This window comes from Neovison vison, chromosome 6 (assembly GCF_020171115.1).
Source record: "Neovison vison isolate M4711 chromosome 6, ASM_NN_V1, whole genome shotgun sequence".
Taxonomy (NCBI): Eukaryota; Metazoa; Chordata; class Mammalia; order Carnivora; family Mustelidae; genus Neogale; species Neogale vison.
The window spans coordinates 45,567,584-45,594,644 of record NC_058096.1 but is presented as its reverse complement, the minus strand read 5'-3'; the positions used below and the strand labels follow the sequence as shown (position 1 = coordinate 45,594,644).

Genomic DNA, 27,061 nt, shown 5'->3' with positions numbered 1-27,061 from the left:
TTAGCTACTTAAGGCCAATCTTGGAACAATTACCATGTATTTATGGGAATGAGGCCTTCATTTATTTATTGCCTTCTCTTAAAAATCTCATAGCACTGGAGTCAAGAAGATAACAGTATAAATATGCCCATTTATCTTTGTGTGAATTACTCCTTTCTCCATCTCCACCACCCACCTCAGCAGCAGCACAACAACCTTATATGGGGCTCGCTTGTACAAATTGAAACTGTAATGATGGTTGCCACTCAAAAGCATATTGAGCCTGTCCTTTCTTAATTATCTTTTTTTTTTTTTTAAATTTTTTCCTTCCTTCCCTGCTTCCCTCACTTCTTTCTTTTTCTTGAAATAGAAAAAAGACCTTGAATTAGGGAGCATAAAAATATGGCTTTGTAGAGGTCACTGTTCCCATTTTTAAGGCAAGATTGTCAGAAATGTCAAACAGTCACTATGTTAGCTGTTTGCATGTTTATGTGAAATAAATGGAGTATTTCAAACTGGCAGACAGGTGCCATAGACTATCTCATTAAACCCATTCAGCTGATTAAGATAACTAAATCTTACTACTTCATGGGACTATAAATCTTTTGCCTTTTTATATACTTTTATGCATATATATGCATATAAAATATATGATAATATGTGAATAAAATACATAGGACTATGTGACAGTCATATAATGTTATTTATAAAAAGGGAGAAAGAAAAGGTCTAATAATTTTCAATCCCTAAATATATTGTTTGACACTTCTTTCCAGATATTACATGCAAAAATACACATAAGAGGACTTCAATATTATAATTAAATTGTTATTTTAAATGCTTTGCAGATATGCAAAGATGTAGAAGCCAACTTTAAAATTGTATTTTTCCTTCCAGAGAGATATAAGATGGAAGGAATGACTTGAAAAGTTCATGCTAAATTAATGACAAGGAAGTCAGAAAATAAAAACAAAATAATTAACATGCTATTTATTCTCTCTCTTTCTGTCCTTTTAGATTATAGTCTTTGCTAGCTATTGTGGTATTGCTGGATCTTTCCAAATTTTACATTTTAAAAGTAATTTATTTCACTAACCTAAATATTTTATTTTATTTTATTTTTTATTTATTTGACAGAGAGAGATTACAAGTAGGCAGAGAGGCAGGTAGAGAGAGAAGGAGGAGGAACTAAATATTTGATTTTAAAAACTAGTGCTATATCATTTTATTCAGATTGTCATTTACTTAATGCTATTTAATTCAGATAAGATAAAGATAATTAAAAGTATAAAACTTGTTCATTCACTGAATGATATAGAAAAATATATAGATATAGAAAAATATATGTAGATATAGAAAAATATAGAAATATATATAGATAGATATATATAGATATAGGAAAAAAAACCAACACACACACATGTACACACACATAACACACACATAACACACACATAAACACACCCTATGGGTTTTAGAGTCAAAAAGACCTCAGCTTGAATACCTGCCATGCTACTAACTATGGGTTAGAGGTCTTTCTACAGGTTAATTAGTCAGAGCTTCAATGGATGATAGTCACAGTAGTTGCTATGAAAATGAAATGGTAAACTATATGTGTAAAGGCCTGGCATATAACACCAGTGATGGCTACCATTTAATGTGGTTTATTATAACACATCTTATGCTAAATGCTGTATACATTTACAAATTTATTTATTTATTTATTATTTATTTTAAAGATTTTATTTATTTATTTGACACAGAGAGAGAGATCACAAGGCAGAGGCAGGCAGAGAGAAGGGGGAGCAGGTTCCCTGCTGAGCAGAGCACCCGATACAGGGCTTGATCCCAGGACCCTGTGATCATGACCTGAGTTGAAGGCAGAGGCTTAACCCACTGAGCCACCCGGCACCCCTACATTTACAAATTTAGTCCTTACAGTATTTCCTATGGAGTAGGAACTATTTTGGCCCTATTTTTATAGATGTGGAAGTAAAGGCTAAAGATGGCAAATAATTTAAAGCTGCACAAGTCTTAAGTGGCAAGAGTAGACTTCTAACTTTTTAAAACTTTGTGGCTTAAAACAACAGTCATTTTATCCTCTTTCACAATTTTATGGGTTGACTGGATTGAGCTGGGCAGTTCCTTTGCTCTACAAGATCTCAACAGCAACTACAGCCATCTGTGGGTGGTGGTGCTGTTAGTGGGGAGAGGTTGCAATGTCTGAGATGGTTTATCTCAAGCCTGGCATTCAGGCTGTCTGCAGGGGGTGCAGACAGAGCTGTTGACTAGACAGTCTTGCTTTTCTCCTCTCTGCAATACTGCTTGACGCCTCACCATTTGGACTGGCTTTGCTCAGAACTGGAGGCTGGGTTACAAGAAGGAGTGTTGCAAGAGGACAGGCTCCAAAGTGCAGACATGTAAGATGCTCCCACTTTCATCACATGTGTTAAATGTCCCATTAGCCAAGGCCAGTCACATGGACAAGCCCAGAATCAGTGGAGAGAACAACAGAAGTACATAAATGCTGGCAGGCACCATTACAGTCACTAAAGTAACAGACCAGTCCAACAGCTGTCATCAAGAAAGAGGGAGGCAAACCATAAAAGACTCTTAATTATAGAGAACAAACTGAGGGTTGCTGGAGGGAGGTCGGTGGGGGATGGGCTAGTGGGGGATGGGCATTAAGGAGGGCACTTGTGATGAACACTCGGTGTTATATGTAAGTGATGAATTACAAAATTCTACTTCTGAAACTAATATTATACTATATGTTAACGGGAATTTAAATAAAAACTTTTAAAAATGGATAACCATAAAAAGGAAAAAAAGAAAGTACTCTTTTGTGTCTTTCAGACTACGGAGGCTGTTGATACTCTTCTGTTCCCCTTGGTCCAAATGTTGGTCAGTGCCTTGTGAGAAAGACTTAGGAGGACATAGCCAATTAATGTTTTTCATAAGTTTTTATATTTTCCTGCTTTCAAATATGACATGAAATTTCAATTTTGTATAAATGGTTTTAAAAGAAATTTTGGTTTTCTGAAAAAATGTGTCTCAAAGATTATTTTTTATGAGTCTCTTCAATGCCATTCTCTGTTAGGTTTTATATGTTATAGTTCATTAGTGAATAAAATAAGGAGAAATGTAGTTAAGGTTTGTGTCCTATCATTATTCAAATAAAAGTGATTATATAGCAATCTATTTCTTAGAGTATAAGATTAATTTTGTATTTTGAAGAAACTTCAAAGGAATGGCTTTGATCCCACATTTCTATAAAAATGGAATTTTTTTTCTCAAAGTTGCAATTCTTATATCCATTTTATATAAATTATAATAATTTAAATCTAATGGCATTTTTGTAGATGGGTTCCATGTTTAAAAGTCTTACTTCAGATAAAACATCTATATTTGTATATGAGATTTTTTTCTAAACAGAAATATTTTACTTTAATGACCCAAAATACTCAAAGTGTTTCTTCTACTCATATTAAAATTTTAGCAGCTTTAGAAGAAGTGAATAGCTTATAGAGATTAGAAAAAATATATAATACTTTACTTTTGATTCATTACTTCAAGTTAAAATAACAAATGATTTATAGATAATAAATACCATTTCAAAGCTGTTTGGTGACCAGTGCAAACTCTGATAATGTCATAGCCAAATATCAAGGCTCTGAGGGATGATATCAGAAATTAAACTATCCCCTTAATGGCTGTGGTATTGCTCTTAAGTTTTTGTTTGTTTGTTTGTTTTTTAAGGAACTGAGATAGAAATACATGAAAGAAGTCATGAAGAAAATCAGTACTTACTTTTTGTCACAACACCTTCTAGTCGAATGATATTTGGGTGGTCAAACTGACCCATGATACTAGCTTCTCTAAGAAAGTCTCTTCTTTGTCGATCCATGTGGCCACCTTTCAAAGTTTTAATGGCAACGGGGATCTCTCTTTTTCCTGGTGTCTTCAAACGTCCACTACAGACTTCTCCAAATTCTCCTTAAAATAAGAACAAAAGCAGTTGTTTGTTTAAACAGAATACCTACATCCGGAAGAATTGAATTTGTCATATGATAGCATCTTTTTGTTTTTTAACATAATGACTGTCAAGGGTGTCATTTCCACATGGAGATTTCTTTCTTATAAATTAAATTTGTAATGACAATATACTTGATCAGCATCATTTATAATGAATAATGGAATGCATTTTCCTATGGGGTAGGACAGGAACTATCTTTGATAGTTCTCCCTGATCTCTAGAAAAATTATGACTAGCAGAATTGGTGATGCTAATTTAATTCTATAGAAAAGCAATCACTGCATAACATTTCCTGTTCCTATTCTTAGTACTGATATATGGGCCAAATGCCTCTCTATTCAGGGAATCCATCAGGCAGAGTAGTGGATGTGACCCTGTAGGCCATATGTCTGAGCTTCACTACCATCAGAAATCAATGCATGGGTCAATTGGTATATGAACATATTGAAATGACTACCCTGACCTCAACTATAATAGGTGATTATACAAACTAAATTACAAGTTACACGGCTGTAATGCAGATATAGTAGGATGATCTATGGCTCAACAATGATTTCATTGCACAGTAAGGAATAATAGTCAAATATTTATGATTAATTTACTACATGTTTATCCAGTGATAGAGTGCTGTGAGTTTCAAAGAATATAAGTTGGTCTCTGTTCTTAGAAGCTTATAATCGAGTAGAAGAGTTTAGCTGAATATAAGTAAAACACGTTAAGAACTTAAGAACCAATCTCTGCAAATGCTGTATTCTTTAAGTAAGAATGGTGGGCTCTGGAAGACTTCTTGTAGCCGGTCAAACTTTTACTGGACCTTGAGCGATGGGTGCAATATTTGGATATTCAAGAAAAACAGTGACATTCCAGAGAGTGAGAAAAGTGAAGACAAAATTTCAAAGGTTGGAAGCCATAAAGACACAGGGATGACTAGATGGATTATCATGGGGAAGAAGGTTGGACGTTTTCTCAGTGAAATTCAGTAAGTTCAATAAAGTTTAAAATTCAAGACTTAAATTTTCTGAGGCCAACTACCTTCATTTACTTAAAAGTATGATGCTTGATCACCAATTTATTAATTTGGAAAGTGAAGATACTAATAAAACCTTCCATAATTCTATAATGTCGTAAGGATAATAGAAAGATCAAAAGTGATGACACACAAGCGGAGAAAGACAACTATCATATGATCTCCCTGATATGAGGAAGTGGTGATGCAACATGGGGGCTTAAGTGGGTAGGAGAAGAATAAATGAAACAAGATGGGATTGGGAGGGAGACAAACCATAAGTGACTCTTAATCTCACAAAACAAACTGAGGGTTGCTGGGGGGAGGGGGGTTGGGTAAAGGGGGGTGGGGTTATGGACATTTGGGAGGGTATGTGCTTTGGTGAGTGCTGTGAAGTGCGATTCACCTGGCGATTCACAGAACTGTACCCCTGGGGATAAAAATATATGTTTATAAAAAATAAAAAAATTATTAAAAAAAAAGAAAAAGAAAAGTGATGACACATGTAAAAGTCCTTGTCAACTGTAAAGCATTATTCATTTGCTTTAAGTTATATGAATCTTTAGAATGGTCAAAAAAATGAAAATTAAACAATCCTCAATTGGTTTATTAGCTAGAAGTTCTGGCTAATAATTCAATGCAATGTAAATTTGAGTATAGAGGACCAAATTAAATTTTTGTAGTATCACAGATTTCAGTTATCTGTATTTTTTTTTTGGAGCAATTCATTATAGTTAACCTAATATTGACTCCATATCAATATTAAGTACTTCTTGGTATAAATGCTAGGATATTGTTTAAGTAAAAAACAGAAACAAAAACAATGTAAGAAGGAAACAAGCCAAAATGTTGCTTCTCAAATTATGTAGAAACATGTCCATTAGAAATAGAAAGCAGTCTAACAAGAGGGTTTACTCTATACATGTTAAGCCAACAAGTAAGCAAACAGAAAACACAGACTACAGTGGGATCCCTAAGTTCAAAGCCTATGATATGGGAGTTTTACAAATCTTGTTTAATTTGACATCCAAACAAGAAATATCTTTTTTGCTTAATGATGCTCTCAACCTGTTCTTATGCTCACAGGGAAAAGAAGCCACAGTTTTTCAGTTTTGTTTATAATATATATATTTTTTATTTTTCAAAAGATTTTCACTCAGACATAATAAAATGGCAGTTGATAGAGACATTCAACCTCTAAGGGCTCTGAACCTTGAAAGAAAAGGTATGTACATACATTTAAGTTAATGTCTGATATACCCAAGCCTACTAACTTGAAATTCCTTCTCAAATCACTGTGGTTTGTCATATGAATATCCAGAACAAGACAGGTATTTCTTCTTTTCTTTTACCTTGCCTTAGTAAGTCTGCTAGTAAATCTAAAAGCTTAGCAATATGTTAAAACTCCTCACCTGCCATGAGCCCATAATCCAAGTGATTTTCTGTTAACATTTCATAGTAATCCAAATAAACTTTTGAATATAGTGAAATGAACAGAAAAATCTGTTGTTATTTGATCAAGGCAGGCAGAGTGGTAATTTTCTTTGGTTTTCTGTTGTCTGAAATTCATGTATCCTATTATCACCAGGCAGGTGTTTTCTTCATGTCAAACTTTGCACGATCAAGCTGTTATCACACTTATTTCAGTGACACTAAATATGGTTGCCTCAATTAAAGATCTGAGACTCCTAGCACATTCTTTAGGAAAATCCAAAAAAATTCAGTCACAGAACGTATTAAAACCCTTATCTGTGGTAGGCCTGCCTGTATCAAACATATCAGACAGCAAGGGAAAAATTTTTTTAAATTAAATGCATAATTTAAGATATTGCCAAAGATTGATCTATTATATTGTTGTTCTTGCAGCAAGAGTGGAGGCCCTGTATATAACCATAAATAAGATAAATCATTCCTCAATAAGATGTGTGGACATTTATATATCCTGGTTAGTCCATCATAACTCATGACTATAGGAATATGGTGTTAACCTCAGATATTTTTCCTTTCCAATCATTTTCACCATCATTGTTACCCAGGTAGCTCTTTTTTTTTTTTTAAAAGATTTTATTTATTCATTTGATAGAGAGAGATCACAAGTAGGCAGAGAGGCAGGCAGAGAGAGAGAGAGGAGGAAGCAGGCTCCCCGCTGAGCAGAGAGCCCGACGCAGGACTCGATCCCAGGATCCTGAGACCACGACCTGAGCCGAAGGCAGCGGCTTAACCCACTGAGCCACCCAGGTGCCCTACCCAGGTAGCTCTTAACACAGTGCTTACTACCATGAGTCAGGTCTAAAAACTAAATATGTACTTTAACCTCGACAACAAACCTTTGAGGTGGGTACCATTATTTTCCTCATTTTACAGTTGAAGAAGCTGAGATACATGAGCTAAATGACTTATCTATGGTGACATAGCTAGAAAGTAATAAAACTATAATTTGAGCGCAGGAAGTCTAACTTCATGGTCCATGCTTATAACCACTCTTTTTTGCCAGCCGGGATGTTTATCACAATTATCATTTTGTTATTATGCTGTAACAATTAGTATTGGATTTTCCATATAAAGTCTACCTAACCAAATAAAACTGTGGGAGAATGGTAGAGGTAGTGAGGGACCATACATTTTGGAGGATTGTCGTCTCACAATTTCTTGGAGGCTTTCCAAACTTTTCTTCTCCATGTTCTGAGAGTCTGTTTCTGCCCTACCTCCAACCCCTTGAGCATCACTGAAGAAAAGAGCCACACTCCCAATGGCTTTTTGGAACATATCTCTCAGGTCTAATGAGGTATTTTGCTCTTCACATTTTCTGTTTCTCTCTGACAGGAATGCTCTCCACAAACTGTCTCCCTTCCTCCCTGTCTCCATCCTCCTCAGTCTTTCTCTATGTGGATGGCTTCTTAGTAGCAGTGAAGGCCAAGATTTGAGGTTCCTCCTTCAAAAAACTTCCTCTAATTGATTGATAGAATTTAATCCCTACTACCTTCCTTCCCAAATGAAAAAGAAAAAAAAAAAATTAGCAGTTCTACAATCAGAATCTGGCCTCGCTTTCAGAGCTGGGCTATGTTATTCTCCTATCACACACTATACCAGACTTGACAAGGTCATCCTGGGAGCATGATAAAATGAGATAGGCAAAATTTTGCCTAAGCAATGACAAAGAAAGGCAACATCACGTGCCAAAATGCTAAATATGCCCACCTCTTTGCTAAAATGAGTAGCTGCTGCTTCTTTACCAGTTATAACCTTATTCTTGTTCTAGTCTCCCCTCCATGTAGATAAAATTCTTTAATATACTGTAGTGTAAGTCCTAAAATTAAAGCCCAATATTATGTGTTGCTTTAATATCTGGTGGAAATTGGGAAGGATTCAAATAACCTTCCCAAGTCTCTCCCTTCCACTCTGCTCCCATACATAAGGTCTTCCAGCCAAACATCCCTCTTTATCAAATGGATTAGATATTGTTTTTCCTTATTCCTGCGTAGCAGGTTCCACTTTCCTATCAGTCTGTAGAATGATTCAAATAAGCCAATCACATCCTCCTAAGGGAACCAGGGGTGCCTCATCCTACATCCTGTTACAGCCCTCTGGTTATTTGTTAGGTTCCCAAGTGTAACCACTAGGTGGCCCTGTATGGTGTCCCCTTCACCCCTGGGCTGAATACATACAGTTAATAAATATCAACCAATCTCATTTGCCTAATGTAAGGTGTTGTGTGTTTGGCATCCCATGGTCCTAGGGTGAGGATCTCAATCACATCAACAGAGTAAAGCGCTCTACGTGGGAATACAAATTAACTCAGCCACTATGGAAATCAGTATGGAGACTCCTCAAAAATTTAAAATAATAGAAATACCACATGATTCAATAATTCTAGCATTGGATATTTACCCCCATCCCCAAATGAAAAAAGGGTACTGAAGATATACCTACACTCCTGTGTTCATTGCAACATTATTCATAATAGCCAAGATATGGAAGCAACCTAAGTGTCCACTGATAGGAATATGGATAAAGAAGAGGTGGTATATATACACAACAGGGTATTACTCAGCTAACAAAAAGAATGAGATTTTGCCATTTGCAACAACATGGATGAACCTAGAGGGCATTATGCTAAGTGAAGTAAGTCAGACAAGTACCATATCATTTCACCCATGTATGGAATCTAAAAAACAAAATGAATAAAGAAAAAAAAGCAGAAATGGCCCTATAAATACAGAGAACTGGAGATAGCCAAAGGAGAACTGGTGAGGAGATGGGCAAGAAAGGATTAAGGGGGGTGGGAAGTTCAGGCTTCCAGTTATGGAATGAATAAGCCACAGGGATGAAAGATGCAGCGTAAAGAATATAGTAAATGGTATTGTAACAGTGTTGTATGGTGACAGGTGGTAGTTACACTTGTAATGAATATAGCATAATATATACAATTGTTGAATCACTATGTTGTACAACTGAAACTAATGTAACATTGTGTGTCAACTATATATGTCAGTAAAAATAAATACGATAAAAAATACTTAATATAAAAAAACCCAAGCACATACTCAATTACAGAATTGTTGCTGCTTTCTGACAGCATCTCATCTTACAGCAAACATCTGCTTCCTTAGATTTCCCACATCATCCAATCAAAGCCCAAATCCTATAATAGGTTTCATCTAACATTCTCTTACTGGCACACACTATAGTTCTACATGCTGTGTGTTTTCCCTTGCTGAAATGAACAATAAACCCTAGTTTTCAACTATAGTGTGATTTTGCGATCTTTGCCTTGAGAGTATTAGTATAACATATTACTGTATAGCACTTTTGACTATTTGACATTCATTTTTAATAACCTTATACATTTGGTATGTATAGCTCCATTTCAAAAATATCGCCTTGACCAGGTCAACTATAAGTCAGAAAGGCATGGGCCTTGACATCTCTATCTTTTGTTGTATCCACAGTACCTAGAACATAATAAACAACTCCTTAATATTTCTTGAATGAACAGAATGAATAAATTGGGAGGTAGATCTAGACCCAAAGTTGGGATACTTTGAGTACAGGGATTTTTCTAATATAGTAACTTAAAAAAAAAAATTACATAGTCTCCTTTGCTTTCTTTTCATTGTGTACATTTGAGAGATGCCTCAATATTTTCTGCATTCAGTTTTTTTTTAAAACTTAACTGTACATATTCCACTTTCCTTCCTGAGTGTGAAGGCAACAGGAAGAATATCTTTAAGTGTCATATTTAAAAAGACATTATGAGACTGACAAAAAGAAGACCCACAAAAGAAAAACATATAGCTAATTTTTAATTTAATTCTAGAGGGATTTATTAGTCTCTTCAGGACTTAAGGTAAATTCCATCATTCTTAATGTTATCAGAGGGGTCAACTCCCCAACTGTACTCAGGCACTTATGAAATTCTTTTGGATTTCTTCCCAATACATAGCATACCTTCTACAGTGAAAGAGAACAACAATTTTCAGAAATTTTATAATTTCACACAGTTGAAATCATATTTAATATTGAACGCTTCTGATTCAACTTCACAGAAAAATTCAACATAATGCAAGATTTCTCATGTTTAACAAGATTTCTCAGTAGGAAGAGTTGATTAAGACATGGGAAAGGAAAGGTTCTTAGAAAGTAGGGCTTCTATGTACACCTTCACCACTAATTTGTTTTGTGGTATTAGAGGAAGTCACATTATTTCTTCCTGCTTTAGTATCTTTGGGGGAAGGGGTTTTAAATATCTACCACCTAGTTACTTTTTGAGAGATAAAGATTAAGGTGTAAATACTTGCAAAGCTTTTTGAGTCCTAAAAAGTTTCCATGTAACCACTGAATCTTCTCAAATTATGCTGGATCCACAGAAGAAATGTTAAATATGTTATTCTAAGTATCCTTCATGGCGAGGCTCTTAAAGTCTAGGTCAGGAAACAGGATTTCTTTAAGACCTGAGAAAGACTTTTTTAACTTCCTCATCAAACAACAGGTAAGGATTTTTTCAGTGAATGAATTAAATAACACCTTATCCCATATTATCTATTTTTTTCCACACACATGAGATAGCTTCTTTTTATTTCTGTTTTTTTTTTTTAATGACATAATTCCTTCAAATTTTTGTGATGTGCATATAGTAAGAGGATGCAAGACAGCAATCCAGAAGCATTAAGAATGCAATCATTCTAGATGGCTGAAAAGTTGACTCTTGACTTGAGTGCACTCATCTCTGCCCCCTGCCCCAATATTTGGAAAGTTACATTGTATTTTCATGCTTTGTTTGTGCATGGAAGTGTTTCTCCACACTAACTTCCTAGATGATGGGCCCTTTTGTTCATACTCAGCATCCAATTTCACAGCCCAGTCAGTTGTCTGGAGTGGCCAGCTTCTGTAATCACAGTCATGCCTACAGTGCTGCTTCTCAATGCACTTTCCAAACAGCATTTGATGTTGATGCATGTATGCTGTCTACTGGCAAACACATCTATTTCTGTCAAACAAAGCTCTGCATTTGATAAAAATTTGTCTTTGTTTATTTACTTGAGGCAAAAGGGGACTTTCATTGTGTTACAGGGCTTGCTTTTCAATAAAATTCTGCCTTTATTATTAGGACACATGAGAGTGAGTCAACATGCTGGCAACAGCTGACAAGACAATATTATCTGATTGATTCATTAATAAGAATTTGAGGATTCTAGTACAATAAACATTCCTTTAAAAGTCTTAGTTGACTGCTCCTTGCTTCATCTTCCCTGTTTTCCTGGATCAACTATGATTCTAGTGCTAGTGTCTCTTGGTTTCAACTATTAACTCATTATGTTTTTCCTTACTAACTTTAAACATCTTAAAAGCAGAGACCATATCCTTTTTTTGTTTTTATGTCTCATCTTTTACAATTTTCATTCTGTGTTTTAAAAATTTACATGATATATTAATATTACAGTATTAATTGCAATGATTGGGTTTGGGGAAAATGTTTAAACATTGCTGGGTATATCACAATAAAAACTAGTATTAAAAACAAATATTTACATGACAATAGGCTTCTTGTAGCATCATGATACCTCTGAAGTAAGGCAGGAGTGGCCAAATCTATGATATACTTCTACTCCAAATTCCAGTGTGTGGATTTTTTCCCATCACCACGAAGCAATTCTATACCAGCTTGGTGTCCTACAATTCAACTCAATTCTGACACTCTTAACATGGAGATCCCACTGGGTAAGTGTTTAGTACTACAAGACTCCCCTTTCCCCTCCATTTTATTTTATTTTTTAATTTAAATTTAATTAACATGTGATGTATTATTAGTTTCAGAGGTAGAAGTCAGTGATTCATCAGTATTATATAATATCCAGTTTTCATTACATCATGTGCCCTCCTTAATGTCCATCACCTAGCTACTCCATCTGCCAAGGCCCCATCCCTTCTAGCAATCCTGTTTGTTTCTTATGATTAGGAGTCTCTTATGGTTTGTCTTCCTCTCTGATTTTGTCTTGTTTTACCTTTTTCCTCCTTCCCCCATGATCCTCTGTTTTGTTTCTTAAATTCCACATATGAATGAGATCATATGATAATTGTCTTTCTCAGCTTGACTTATCTCACTGAGCATAATATGCTTTAGCTACACCAAGGTCATTGCAAATGGCAAGATTTCATTTTTCATTTTTTCAATGGTAGTACTCCACTGTGTAAGTGTGTGTGTGTGTGTGTGTGTGTGTGTATGTACATATAAATATATATATATACATATATATATATGTTTTACATCTTCTTTACTCCCAAAATATAAATGTGATCTGAAAAGGCACCCCAACGTTTATAGCAGCAATGTCCACAATAGCCAAACTATGGAAAGAGCCCAGATGTCCATCAACAGATAAATGGACACAGACCATATCTTATTGATCTTTATACTTCAGCACCTAGCAAGAGTCCTAGCATCAAATAGGTACTCAACAATTTGTTGAATGAATAAAACTGCCATATGCTCAAACTTTATGGGTACATCATCAAGGAGGGGTTGAGGATTTAACTTCATGATTCAAGCACAAGATTATTTATTATTTATTGAATTTAATTCTTTCTTTCTTTTAAGATTATTTATTTATTTATTAGAGAGAGAGAGAGAGAAAACACAAACAGAGGGAACGGCAGGCAGAGGGAGAGGGAGAAGCAGGCTCTCTGTTGAGCAGGATGTTCCATGTGGGGCTCAATCCCAGGACTCTGGGACTGAGATGGAGGCAGACACTTAACTGACTGAGCCACTCAGGCACCCTAAATTATTTCTTTTCAATTGAGGTATACTTGGCACACAATGTTATATCAGTTTCAGGTTTACAACAGTGATTTGACAAATCTATATGTTATGCTGTGCCCACAAGTGTAGCCACCATCTGTCACCATACAACACTATTACAGTACCGCAGACTTTATTCTCTGTGCTGTGTACCTTTTATTCCTATGACTTACTCATTCTAAAAGTAGAAATCTGTACCTCCTACATTTTATTCTATTCTGCTAAAACATGTTCCCAAATGCAATGCTGTCCTCAAGGAGATTAAAATTTTCTCACTTCTGACATCATAAGTTCAGTACATTATTTATCTACTGAATACTCTTATTCACAATATTTTGACTTTTCAAACACTGATCCTATTCCCCAGAGCACCTTTTTAATCCAGTGTATTAGTCTCTACCAGATTGTCTCTCACACCACTTCCTTTCTTGCCTGAAGGAATATTGAAAGAGTTCCTCTTTAGACCAAAAAATTTGCATTTCAAAACTCTGTGTGATGATCTATCAAAACTGATTCTCCATTTGGCATCATAAAAATAACATGGGGGGAAGAGCAAGATGGCAGAGGAGTAGGAGTAGGAAACCAAGTATCACTTGGTCCCAGGAGTTCAGCAAGATAGCTATCAAACCATTCTGAACACCTACAAACTCATCAGGAGATTGACGAGAAGAGCAGCAATCCTACAAACAGAAAATCAACCACTTCCAGAAAGGTAGGACATACAGATAAGTGAACATGAGGTGACAGATGGGATAAGAGACTGTGGGGGGAGGGGCTGGCTCCAGGCAAGCAGTAGAGCAGTGGAACACAAAATCGGAACTTTAGAAGTCTGCTCCCCTGAGGTAGGTCACTCCAGAGACTAAGTGGGGGGTGGAGCCCTCGGGGGGGGGGGCAGTGTGGTCACAGGACCTGCAGGGTCACAGAAAGACCAGGGGTGCCTGAGTATGGCAGATTATCCATGGATTGGAGTGGGGAAACCAGTTGCAGAGACAGCTGAAGAGAGGTTTCTCTGCTCGGGCTTATCTTAAACCATGATCTAAGGCACAGTCGGGGCACTGCTCTTTGAGCAGGGACCTCACAAGTGGCAGATCTGAGGAGACCCCCTCCTTCCTCCTCTGGGAGGAGCAGCGTGGGAGAGCATGGGAGGAATCTGCTAGGTTTGGAGACTCCAAACAGGGATGTGCGCCAGAGATAGAAATGCTCGGTCACAGGGTGGGTGAGCTCAGAGTGTGGCCGCAGACCGGGGAGACAGGAGTGATTGTTTTTTCTGAGGGCGCCCTGAGGAGGGGGGCCCTGAGGTTTCAGCTTCTTTGGCCGGAGATTGGGAGGCTGCTATTTTCATTCCTGCCCTCCAAAGCTGTACAGAAAGTGTTCAGGGAACAAAACCTCCCTAGAGCGAACCTGAGCAGATTACTCAGCCTGGCCCCTAGCAAGGGTGATGCAGTTCCACCTTGGACAGAGGCATTTGAGAATCACTGCAACAGGCCCCCTCCCCCAGAAGATCAACAAGAACATCCAGCCAAGACCAAATTCATCAGTCAATGAGTACTGCAGAATTCCAGAGCTACAGGAATACAGCACATAGAATTCATGGCTTTTCCCCCCACGATTCTTTAGTCTTTCAAAGTTAAGTTTTTTAAATTTTATTATTTTCTTATTCAATTTTTAAAAAAAAATTCTTTTCTATTTTAATGTTTTTTAACTATTTCTTCTTATCAATAACTTCTTAAAAATTATAAATTTTCTTTGTTATATTCTATCCCTTCATTGTATTTAATCTCACTTTGTATACATATAGGTTTTTCTTTCTTTAAAATTTTGGGATACAGTTTCTTCTAATAGATCAAAATATACCCTAAACCTAGTGCATGGCTTTGTTTTAGTCTCCAACCCGATCACATTCTTTCCTCCTTTTTTTTTCCTTCAACCAACTTCTTATCAATTTCTTTTTTTAGAATCTTTTTACATTTTCATCTTTCCAGTCATATTCCATCCCTTCAACATGTTTACCCTTACTCTTGTATATATATAAGTTTCTCTTTCTTTAGAATTTTGGAGGCAGTTTCTTATAAGAGTACAAAATACACTCAAAATCAAGAGTGTGGCTCTCTTCTATTCAGCAGTCCAATGTGTATATATATATTTATCCTCCATTCTTCTCTCCCTGGTTTCAGGTCTCTTCTGATTTGGTTAGTGTATATTTCTCTAGGGTCGTTGCTACCCTTTTAGTATTTTGTTCTCTCATTCATCTATTCTTATTAAGATAAATGACAAGGTGACAAAACACCTCAAAAAAAAAAAAAAAAAGAAAAGAGAGAACAAGATGCAGTACTGACATAAAGGGACTTAATCAATATGACATTAGTAACATGTCAGAACTAGAGTTCAGAATGACAATTATCAAGGTGCTAGCTGGGCTCAAGAAAAGCATGGAAGATACTAGAGAATTTTGGAGGGAGAAATAAAATCCCTTTCTGGAGAAATAAAAGAACGAAAATCTAACCCAGATAAAATTAAAAAAAAAAAAACTATCAATGAGTTATAATAAAAAATGGATGCTCTTACTTCTAGGATAAATGAGGCAGAAGAGAGAATTAGTGATATAGAAGACCAAATGATGGAGAATAAAGAAGTTGAGTGAAGGAGAGACAAAGAACTACTGGACCATGAGGGGAGAATTCTAGAGATAAGTGATACTGTAAGATGAGACAATATTAGAATAATTGGAACCTCAGAAGAAGAAGAAGAAAGAGAGAGGAGGCAGAAGGTATATTGGGGCAAATTATAGCAGAGAATTTCCCTAATTTGGCAAAGGGAACAAGCATCAAAATCCAGGAGGCACAAAAAAAAAAAACAACCCTCTCAAAATCAATCAAAATAGGTCAACACTCCATAATCTAATAGTAAAATGTACAAGTCTTAGTGACAAAGAGAAAAATCCTGAAAGCAGCTCAGGACAAAGAGGTCTGTAACATACAATGGTAGAGACATTAGATTGGTAGAAGACTTATCCACAGAGATCTGGCAGGCTAGAAAGGACAAGCATGGTATATTCTGAACACTAAACAAGAAAAATATGCAGCAAAGAATACTATACCCAGCTAGGCTGTCACTGACAATAGAAGAAATAAAAAGCTTCCAGACAGAAAAACAAAACAAAACAAAACAAACAACAAAAAAATACCTAAAAGAATTTGCAAACACCAAACCAGCCCTACAGAAAAGATTGAAAGAGGTCCTTTAAGCAAAAAGAGAGCCTAAAAGTAACAGACCAGAAAGAAACAGAGACAGTATACAATAACAGCCACCTTACAGGCAATACAATAGCACTAAATTCTTATCTTTCAGTAGTTACTCTGAATGTAAGTGGACTAAATGTCCTAATCAAAAGACACAGGGTATCCGAATGGATAAAAAAACGAGACGCAACGATACGTTGTCTGCAAGAAATTAATTTTAGACCAAAAGACACCTCCAGAATTAAATGAGGGGGGTGGAAAACAATTTACCATGCTAATCAAAAGAAAGCTGGAGTGGCAATCCTTATATCAGATAAATTATATTTTAAGCCAAAGACTATAATAAGAGATGGGGAAGGATACTATACCATACTTAAAGGGTCTGTCCAGCAAGAAGATCTAATAATTTTAAATATCTATGCCCCTAACATGGGAGCAGCCAACCATATAAACCAATTAATAACAAAATCAAAGAAACACATTGACAATAATACAATAATAGTAGGGGATTTAAACACCCCCCCTCACTGAAATGGATAGATCATCTAGGCAGAAGACCAACAAGGGCTTTAAATGATACTCTGGACCAGATGGACATCATGTATACATTTAGAACATTTCATTCCAAAGAATACACATTCTTCTCTAGTGCATATGAAACATTCTCCAGAATAGATCACATCCTGGGTCACTCAGGTCTCAACTGGTACCAAAAGATTGTGAGCATTCCCTGCATATTTTCGTACCACAATGCTTTAAAACTAAAATTCAACCGTAAGAGGAAAGTTGGAAAGAACTCAAATGCATGGAGGCTAAAGAGCATCCTACTAAAGAATGAATGGGTCAACCAGGAAATCAAAGAAGGATTGAAAACTTTATGGAATCAAACGAAAATGAAAACACAACTGTTCAAAACCTTTGGGGTCCAGCTAAGGCAGTCTGGAGAGGAAAATATATAAGTAATACAAGCCTTTCTCAAGAAATAAGAAAGGTCTCAAGTACACAACCTAACCCTATACCTAAAAAAGCTGGAGAAACAACAGCAAAGAAAACCTAACCCAGCAGGAGAAGAGAAGTCATAAAGCCCAGAACAGAAATCAATGAAATAGAAACCAAAAGAATAGCAGAACAAATCAATGAAACTAGGAGCTGGTTCTTTAAAGAATTAATAAGATTGATAAACCCTGGCCAGACTTATTCAAAAGAAAAGAGAAAGGACCCAAATTAATAAAATCATGAACGAAAGAGGAGAGATCACAACCAACACCAAAGAAATTCAAACAATTATAAGAACATATTATGAGCAACTATACGCCGGCAAATTTGACAATCTGCAAGAAATGGATGCATTCCTAGAGACACATAAACCTCCACAACTGAACCAGAAAGAAATAGAAAACCTGAACAGACCCATAACCAGTAAGGAGATTGAAGCATTAATCAAAAACTCCCTCAAATAAAGAGCCCAAAGTCAAAGACTTTCCAGGGGGAATTCTACCAAACATGTAAAGAAAATTAATACCTATTCTCTTGAAACTATTCAAAAAAATAGAAATGGAAGGAAAACTCTCCAAACTCATTTTATGAGGCCAACATTACCTTGATCCCAAAACCAGACAAAGATTTGGCCAAAAAGTAGAATTACAGACCAATATCCATGAGGAACACGGATGCAAAAATGCTCACCAAAATACTAGCCAATAGGATCCAACAGTACATTAAAAGGATTATTCACCACAACCAAGTGGGATTTATTCCTGGGCTGCAAGGTTGGTTCAACATCCACAAATCAATTAATGTGAAATAATACATTAATAAAAGAAAGAACAAGAACCATATGAACCTCTCACTAGATGCTGAAAAAGCATTTGACAAAGTATAGCATCCTTTCTTGATCAAAACTCTTGATAGTGTAGGCATAGAGGATACATACTTCAATATCATCAAAGCCATCTATGAAAAACCTACAGTGAATATCATTCTCAGTGGAGAAAAACTGAGAGCTTTTCCCCTGCGGTCGGGAACACAGCTGGGCTGTCCACTATCACCACTGCTATTCAACATAGTAGTAGAAGTCCTAGCCTCACCAATCAGACAACAAAATGAAATAAAAGCCATCTGAATCAGCAAAGAAGAAGTCAAACTCTCACTCTTTGCAGAAGTTATAATACTTTACGTGGAAAACCCAAAAGACTCCATTCCAAAACTGCTAAGACTCATACAGGAATTCAGGAAAGTGTCAGGATATAAAATTAATGCACAGAAATCAGTTGCATTTCTATACACCAGCAGCAAGACAGAAGAAAGAGAAATTAAGTAGTTTATTCCATTTATAATTGCACCCAAAGCCATAAGATACCTAGGAATAAACCTAACAAAAGAAGCAAATAATTTGTACTTAGAAAACTGTAAAGTGCCTGTGAAAGAAATTGAGAAAGACACAAAGAAGTAGAAATCATTCCTGCTCATGGCTTAGAAGAACAAATATTGTGAAAATGTCCACGATACCTAAAACAATCTACACATTTAATGCATTCTTGATCAAAATACCATCAATTTTTTTCAAAGAAATGGAACAAATAATTCTAAAATTTATATGGAACCAGAAAAGGCCCCTAATAGCTAGAGGAATGTTGAAAAAGAAAGCCAAAGTTGGTGGCATCACAATTCCAGACTTTAAGATTTATTACAAAGCTATAATCATGAAGATATTATGGTACTGGCACAAAAACAGACACATAGATCAATGGAACAGAATGGAGAGCCCAAAAATGGACCCTCAACTCTATGGTCAACTAATCTTCGACAAAGCAGGAAAGAATGTCCAATGGAAAAAAGACCATCTCTTCAACAAATGGTGTTGGGAAAATTGGACCGCCACATGCAAAAGAATGAAACTGGACCATTTTCTTACACCACACACAAACATAGACTCAAAATGGATGAAGAACCTCAATATGAGACAGGAATCCATCAAAATCCTTCAGGAGAACACAGGCAACAACCTCTTTGACCTCAGAAGCAGCAACTTCTTAGAAACATCGTCAAAGGCAAGGGAAGCAAGGGCAAAAATGAACTACTTGTACTTCATCAAGATCAAAAGCTTTTGTTCAACATCACTCAGCATCAGGGAATTACAAATGAAAACCACAGTGAGATACCTCCTCACACCAGTCAGAGTGGCTAAAATTAACAAGCCAGGAAAGGACAGATGCTGGCGAGGCTGTAGAGAAAAGGGAACTCTCCTACACTGTTGGTAGGAATGCCAGCTGGTGCAACCACTCTGGAAAACAGCATGGAGGTTCTTCAAAAAGTTGAAAATACAACTACCTTAAAACCCAGCTATCGCACTACTGGGTATTTACTGTAAAGATACAAAGGTAGTGACCCGAAGGGAACATGCACTCAAATGTTTATAGCAGCAATGTCCACAATAGCCAAACTATGGAAAGAACCTAGATATCCATTAACAGATGAATGGAAAAAGAAGATTTGGTATATATATATATACCACATAGATATACCATATATATATATATATATATATATATATAATGGAATACTACACAGCCATCATAAAACCCCAAGTCCTGCCACTTGCAATGATGTGGATAGAACTAGAGGGAATTATGCCAAGCGAAATCAGTCCATCAGAGAAAGACAATTATCATATGATTTCTTTGATATGAGGAATTTGAGAGGTAGGGCAGGGGGTCATAGGGTAAGGAGGGAAAAAAAATGAAACAAGATGGGACCAAAGAGGGAGACAAACCATAGGAGGGTCTTAATCTCAGGAAATAAACTGAGTTTTGCTGGGGGTGGGAAGAGAGGGATAAGGTGGCTGGGTTATGGTCATTAAGGAGGGTTATGTGCTATTGCTCTTGGTGTGTGCTGTGAATTGTGTAAGCCTTTCACAGACCTGTAACCCTGGGGAAATATTACATCATATGTTAATTAAAAAAAAAAAAAGAACGAAGGAAAATGTAACAAAGTTAATATACCACCAAAAAAAAAAAAAAAAAAAAAAGAGAGTAACATTAGGGCACCTAGGTGGCTCAGTCAGTTAAACATCTACCTTTGGCTCAGGTCATGATCCCAGGGTCCTGCGATGGAGCCCTGCCTCTGGCTCCCTTACCCTCTGATCCTCCTTCTCGCTTGTACTCTTACTTGCTCCTGCTCTCTCTCTCTCAAATGAATAAATAAAAAGTCTTAAAAAAAAAAAAAAGAATAACATTAGAAATAAAATCTAATTTAAAAAATTCTCTGTGACTGAGAGAAAGTTACTCAATGTCTTCAAGTCATTGTTTCCTTGTCTGGAATCAAATCTCTATTTCCTTATCTATAAAACATTAACTCTGTGTTTTGCAGAGTTATGGGGTGTAAATGTACCTGGCATTTCTACTTGTCCACCTGCCCAACCACCCCCTACACTGCCCCCACCACCCTGCAAGACCAATTCAACCATCTGCCTATTCCTCCTACCACAATCAGACTGCTGAGCACTCTGCCCTGGATAACAGTGTTACTAGAAACAAATGATTCTTTATTCATCTATATTTTCTTTTCAATACATACACCATCTATCACAGGTAATGTCTTTCACTGCCACCAACTACTGTCTCTTGGCTGTGAAGTTCCAAATCTAAACTTGTAGCTCAGACTTCTTTCTTGAACATTACATTTTTGTAACCACCTGGAAGTTTCCCAGGGGCCATCTCATCATCATCCTCTGTACTAGTCGGTTTGGGCTGCTATAAAAAGTTATCAAAACCAGGGTGGCTTAAACAATGGAAATTTATTTTCTCACAGTTCTGGAAACTGGCAAGTCTAGGAGCATGGTGCCAGCTGATTCAGTTCCTTGTAGTAGCTCTTTCCCTGGCTTATAAACAGCCATCTTTGCTCCATGTCTTTACATTGCTGTTCCTTGATGTGGCCAGAGAGCTCTCTGTTCTCTCTCTCTCTTCCTCTAAAGCCACCAGTGCTATCAGATTAGGACTCCACCCTTGGGACCTTGTTTATCCTTACTTAAAACCAGAAAACCTATTTTCAAATACAGTCAGGTTGGGAGTTAGGGCTTCAACATACGCATTTAGGGAGATGCTATTCAATCAACAGCATCTGAAGATGCATCTGAAGGTGGGAAACCCCTTTTCCCATCTTCAACCCTTAATTTGTTTAGTAGCCACAACTGGTTGAATAATGGCTCCCTACTTTCTAATGCACAGAACCTGTGGACATTATACCTTATATAGCAAAAGGGACTTCGTAGATGTATTATGTTAATGCTTTAGATGTGATTATTCTGGGTGAGCCAGGTGGGGCCAACATAATCACAAAGGGTCTTTAGAAGAGGGAGGCAGGAGGGATGGTCAGGGAAGGAGATGTGATAATAAAAACAGAGGTGAGAGGATCAGAGAGCTATCTTGATACATGATGCTGGCTTTGAAGATAGAGAAGGGGATATAAGCCAAGGAATATAGGTAAAATTTAGAAGCTGGAAGTCAAAGGAAACAGATAAGTTCCCAGAATGAATCAGTACTGTCAACACCCTGACTTCAACCCAGTGATACTGATTTTAGACTTCTGACAGAAAAATTTTTGAGTTTTTTAAGCCCCTAGTTTGTTATAATACATGGATGGCTCTTAGCACAAGGCTTGTCATAGAGCAAGTTCTTAAATCTAAGCTTCTATTTAACCTGGATAAATATCCTCCTTTTAAGTGTAATTTCTTTTCACTCTCTAATGCACCCTTTAACACTCTTCTATTAACATCACTTCTCTCAAACTCTCACAGGGGTTTTGTCTTCATTTCAATCTCCAGTGTCTATCTTAGAAAACACAATGGGTAACTAACGGTCATTGAATGCATGAGTCAACATCCTTACAATAGACACCTTCATCAGTATTTAACTGTCTATGAGAAAATATGCACTAAACATTTTCAAGTGTTATTTGAGAGAGCAACCATGAGAGAATATCATTTACCCCAGTTTGTGTGAATTCTTGCACTAGCACAAATAAGACATTTTGGAATGCAGTCAGGCACTAAAAGTGATCAGTATTCACAGTGGAGGGCTTGTGTTTAGACAAGCATGACTGAGAGAAGCTAGTGGATTGTCAACTGCAGTGGTCAAAATGTTTTCACAAATGAGAGAAAAAGCATCTTTCCAAATATTCATAGATAATTATTTTGACTACAACAGCCAGTAAATGTCCTGAATTATTAAAAATAGTATGTTTTTAATAACAATAGAAGCACAGCTTTAGTTTAGTAAACGTTTATAAATAAAATTATAATATTAGATCACTTTATCTTAAACTAAAGAAAATAGATATAATCACTTACACCTCTGTAAATTAAACCATGATTCAGAACTCTAGACATTTTAATGTGATCTTATTTACTCTCAAGGGATAATAAGAGGCAGATGTTTAATAAAACAATGGGCATTTAGAAAGTTTATTTTCATGTTTTCACTACTGTAAACCTTTTTTTTTTAGGTAAAATTTTATTCAGTCATTTTTGTCTTTCAGAAGACATTCATCATATTTATCACTTAAAAAAGTTTATGCTTCTTTATTTTACTTATTCAAAAGATATTTTCACCCAGTCCTAGACTGCAGAATGTACTATATGTACAATCCAAGAAGGAAATACTGCTGCTGATTAAACTATGGATGTTATCAAATGTAAGAAGCAACACAAATTCAATGATATTAAAATGACAAAATTTACTTGATCAAAAACTTGAAAGAAGAGAAGAAATCCATAGGCCAAATAACTGGAATGTAATCTCATTTTGGTGTATATCCTTCTATTCTTATTTCCTAAGCATAAAGTTTAAATTTTCTTTTCATAAAGTTGTAGTCATAATATATATATTTTTTCTGTGTATACTTAAGAATCATATTCACTGACCATCACAGTACAGTTGACCCTTGAGTAATGTGGGGCTTAGGGGTGCTGACCTCACACAGTCAAAAAGCTATAGGCAACTTCTGACTCCCCAAAACTTAGCTACTGACTGAAAACCTAACCAACAACACAAATAGTCGATGAGCATGTATTTTGTATGCTTTATGTATTAGATATCATGCATTAACAATGAAGTATGCTACAGAATATAAAATATTATTAAGAAAATAGTAAGGAAGAGAGAATACATTTATAGTACTGTACTGTAAAAATATAGGCTTATAAATAGAGTTGAGCAGTTCAAACTCGTGTTGTTCATGGCTTGACTATACATGTAGTTTCTGTGTTATTACATATCCTATAACTTATTTTAACAAGTCCCTTTTTAAAGAGCTTTAAAGTAAGTCCCAATTTTTTCTATTATTTTCTTTTCAATCAGCATTTACCATCAATTTTTTTTATTATAAGCATTATAGAGCAATATTTTTGCAATTTGAAATTTGTTATAATTTCACTCCATCAAATTAGCTGAACAATAAGCACTTAAAAATATTTATTTAGGGAGAGAGTGTGGTGAGGGGGGCAGAAGGAGAGAGAGAATCTGAATTAGACTGCATGCCCAACGCACACTCAGGGCAGAGCCCAATGAAGGGCTTGAGCCCATCACCCTGAGATCATGACCTGAGCTAGAGTGAAGAGTTGGATGCCAACAGACTAAGCCACGCAGGTGCCCTAGCACTTAAAATATTCTTACTGAAAAAAAGTCAAAAGAAGTGAAAATACTTATTCAATGATACATTCAACCAAAGAAAAATACCCAGGTCATATTTCATTAATCCCAAAACACAAATCAACTTTTTTTTCAGCTCCGTTTTGTCTGAGGAATAAAATTTTAATATTCTACGAAAGAGTTTGTGTAAAACTGGATTTATCTGTTCTTTGAATTTATGTTTGGTAAAACATTCTAAACCCTCAGAGTTTGGATCTGAATTTTCCTTTGTGGGGGGAAAATTGCTAATGACTGATATGGTTTAAGTAATGAATATAGGGCAATGGAGTTTCCTATTCCTCCTATTCCTCATGTGTTTTTGCAATGTATAATTTTATAGAAACTTGTCCCTTTATCTAGTTTTTTATTTACTGTCATGAAACTTATATTTTCCTACTGCTTCTAAATATTTGTTTTATCAGTAGTGGTTATCTTTTTCTATCTGTAATATTGTTTCCTTATACCTCATATTTATATCTGTTTTTTCAGAGCTTAATAATTTTGTTAATATTTTTAAGGAAACATTTTTATTTTTTGCTGTTTTTTATTTTATTGTTTTTGTTCTTTACTATTTCCCTTCTTCTACTTTCTTTGTGGTTGTTGTATTTCTCTTTTTCTAAATTGTTAAGATGGATGCTTACTTGGCTCATTAATTTTTAGCATTCTTCATTTCTAAACCAAGCATTTTAAGGGTATACATCTACCTTTGAAGTAGATTAAAAGTGCTTTAGTTGTTCCCCATAGATTTGAAGATGCAGTTTTTCTTTTTGTAATTTAAATTCAACTAACCAACACACAGTACATCATTAGTTTCAGATGATTCAATGATGATTCATCAGCTGCATATAACCACCACTGTTCATCACATCACATACCCTCCTTAATGCCCATCACTCAGTTACCCCATTCCCCACCCACCTCCTTATCATTATTATTTAGTTCTAGAGATTTTCAAATGTGTATTAGAATAACTCATGAAGTATTTAAATGTTATTTAATTATACTAAAATAATCTGAAATTTTAAAGGTGCGTTATAAGCTCTTTTATTTCTAAAGTTACTTTTCTATTATTTATTTCTAACCTAATTGTATTTTGGTTACAAATATATTTCATAAAACCTGATTTGTTGCAAATTGCTTTGTGGCCTAGTATATAGTCAATTTTCATGAATATTTTGTGTACTTAAAGAGAATGGGATGCTGCAAATTTAGGTTTATTATTCTTCTCTATACTCATCAGACAGAATTTGTTAATTGTATTGCTCACATCCTCTAACCTCATTGATTTTTTTCTTGTTGATCTAGCAATTATTAAAGGAAGTATATTAAAAACTTCTACTACATTGGCAGATTTTTTTCAAGTTCTGATTGTATTACTACTGTTAAGTTTTGCTTTCTTTGCTTGGAATATGTTTTTATACATCTCATTGTTGAGAGATGTAAAAAGTTAAAGTCCAGAATTGTCATCTTTTATAGTCAATGCCACCTTAGAAATTATGAAAATATTGCTTACCATGTGTTAGAATAGGTAAAACTTCAGCTTCAGTCTGGCCATTTTAAAATTAGGAAAAACTTCTGTTTTTTAATATACTTTTGTTTCCTATTATGTGAAAATGATAATAACTAAATGGGTATTAGGCACAATTTTAATTATTTCATATAAATTAGTTCACACCTTACTAAATCATGAAACTTAAAAAAAAAATTTAAAAATACTAGGACCTTCAAACTTCTTTAGATGACCCACTGATAATACTAGAATTAGTTAATTCAGAGATGTCCAGAAAACATCCATACATTTTGGAATATTAGTGAGAGACAAACACATGCTTCTCCATTACACCCACAAGGACCACTCTCATTGCTGAGATAGTTACTGCTCTCATCCCTTTGTCCTTAAGAATATAAATAGTACATGGAATACAGACCCTGAATGTTCTTATCAATCTGGCATTCTTAAAACATATTTAAGCAGGTCCTTAGATTTTTAATCCATTTAAAATCTATACTTATGGTATGGTACCTGCAACTCAAAATGTAAGGCTATATTATTTTCAATGTCTCCCAAGTAGTCATGAATATCAGGAGCCACCCAAGATTAGATGGCTCCTCTCATGTTGGAGAGGGAATATAATGGGTTCAACTCTACTACTTGAGCTCTGCAAGAGTATCTGCTAAAGCTACATGAACAACATCCAATCTTATTTATTAGATTAAAAGCTCAAGAAATGACTGATAGCTGCAATATTACCATGTTTCAAGTATTTCCTAAGTTTAACCACGTAGTATTTGGAAAAGATGTTAAGAGGTGTTTTGTTTTTTTTTTTTTTTTACATTAAATTTAGGTCAATGGAAGAAAGAAGTAAAGAGAAATACATTTTTAATACAAAAATATACATCATATAACTCTTTGAAGTTGAGATTAATAAACAGTAGAATTTTCAGAAACTTCCAGAAAGCATTTTGTGAAGGCATATAAGACTGCAAGCAGAACAAAGAAAGATGCTAAATATTTTTATTGTTGTTTATTTTTCTTTGTTCTTTTTTTAAATAATGGAAGGTCAAATGGTTACTTAGGATTTTGTTGCATGGAAAATCATGAATGTGACAGCGTTCATGTTAGTGGAAAAAAATGAAGGTTATATGTCACTTGTCATGGATGCTATGTTTCTTCTGATTAGAAAAGAGCAACAATCAGAAGAAAAAACTAAAGAGTAAAATATATTCCCTTTGGTCTGCATACATAGAGAAGGCTTTATTTGATGTATTATGTAACTGGCATTTCTATACAGTAGCTACTCTCTTGAGATAAAAACAATT

General features: G+C 35.5%; 1 protein-coding gene across 3 annotated transcripts in view; it reads right to left on the bottom strand.

The window, feature by feature from the left end:
- Positions 1-27,061, bottom strand: part of EPHA6 (EPH receptor A6) — an 871,253-nt gene that overhangs the window by 192,880 nt on the left and 651,312 nt on the right. For all 3 annotated transcript variants that reach the window (XM_044251185.1, XM_044251182.1, XM_044251184.1), the window contains one exon: positions 3,790-3,975. In XM_044251185.1, the coding sequence (XP_044107120.1) occupies positions 3,790-3,975 (186 nt within the window). The remainder of the gene's footprint in view (positions 1-3,789; positions 3,976-27,061) is intronic.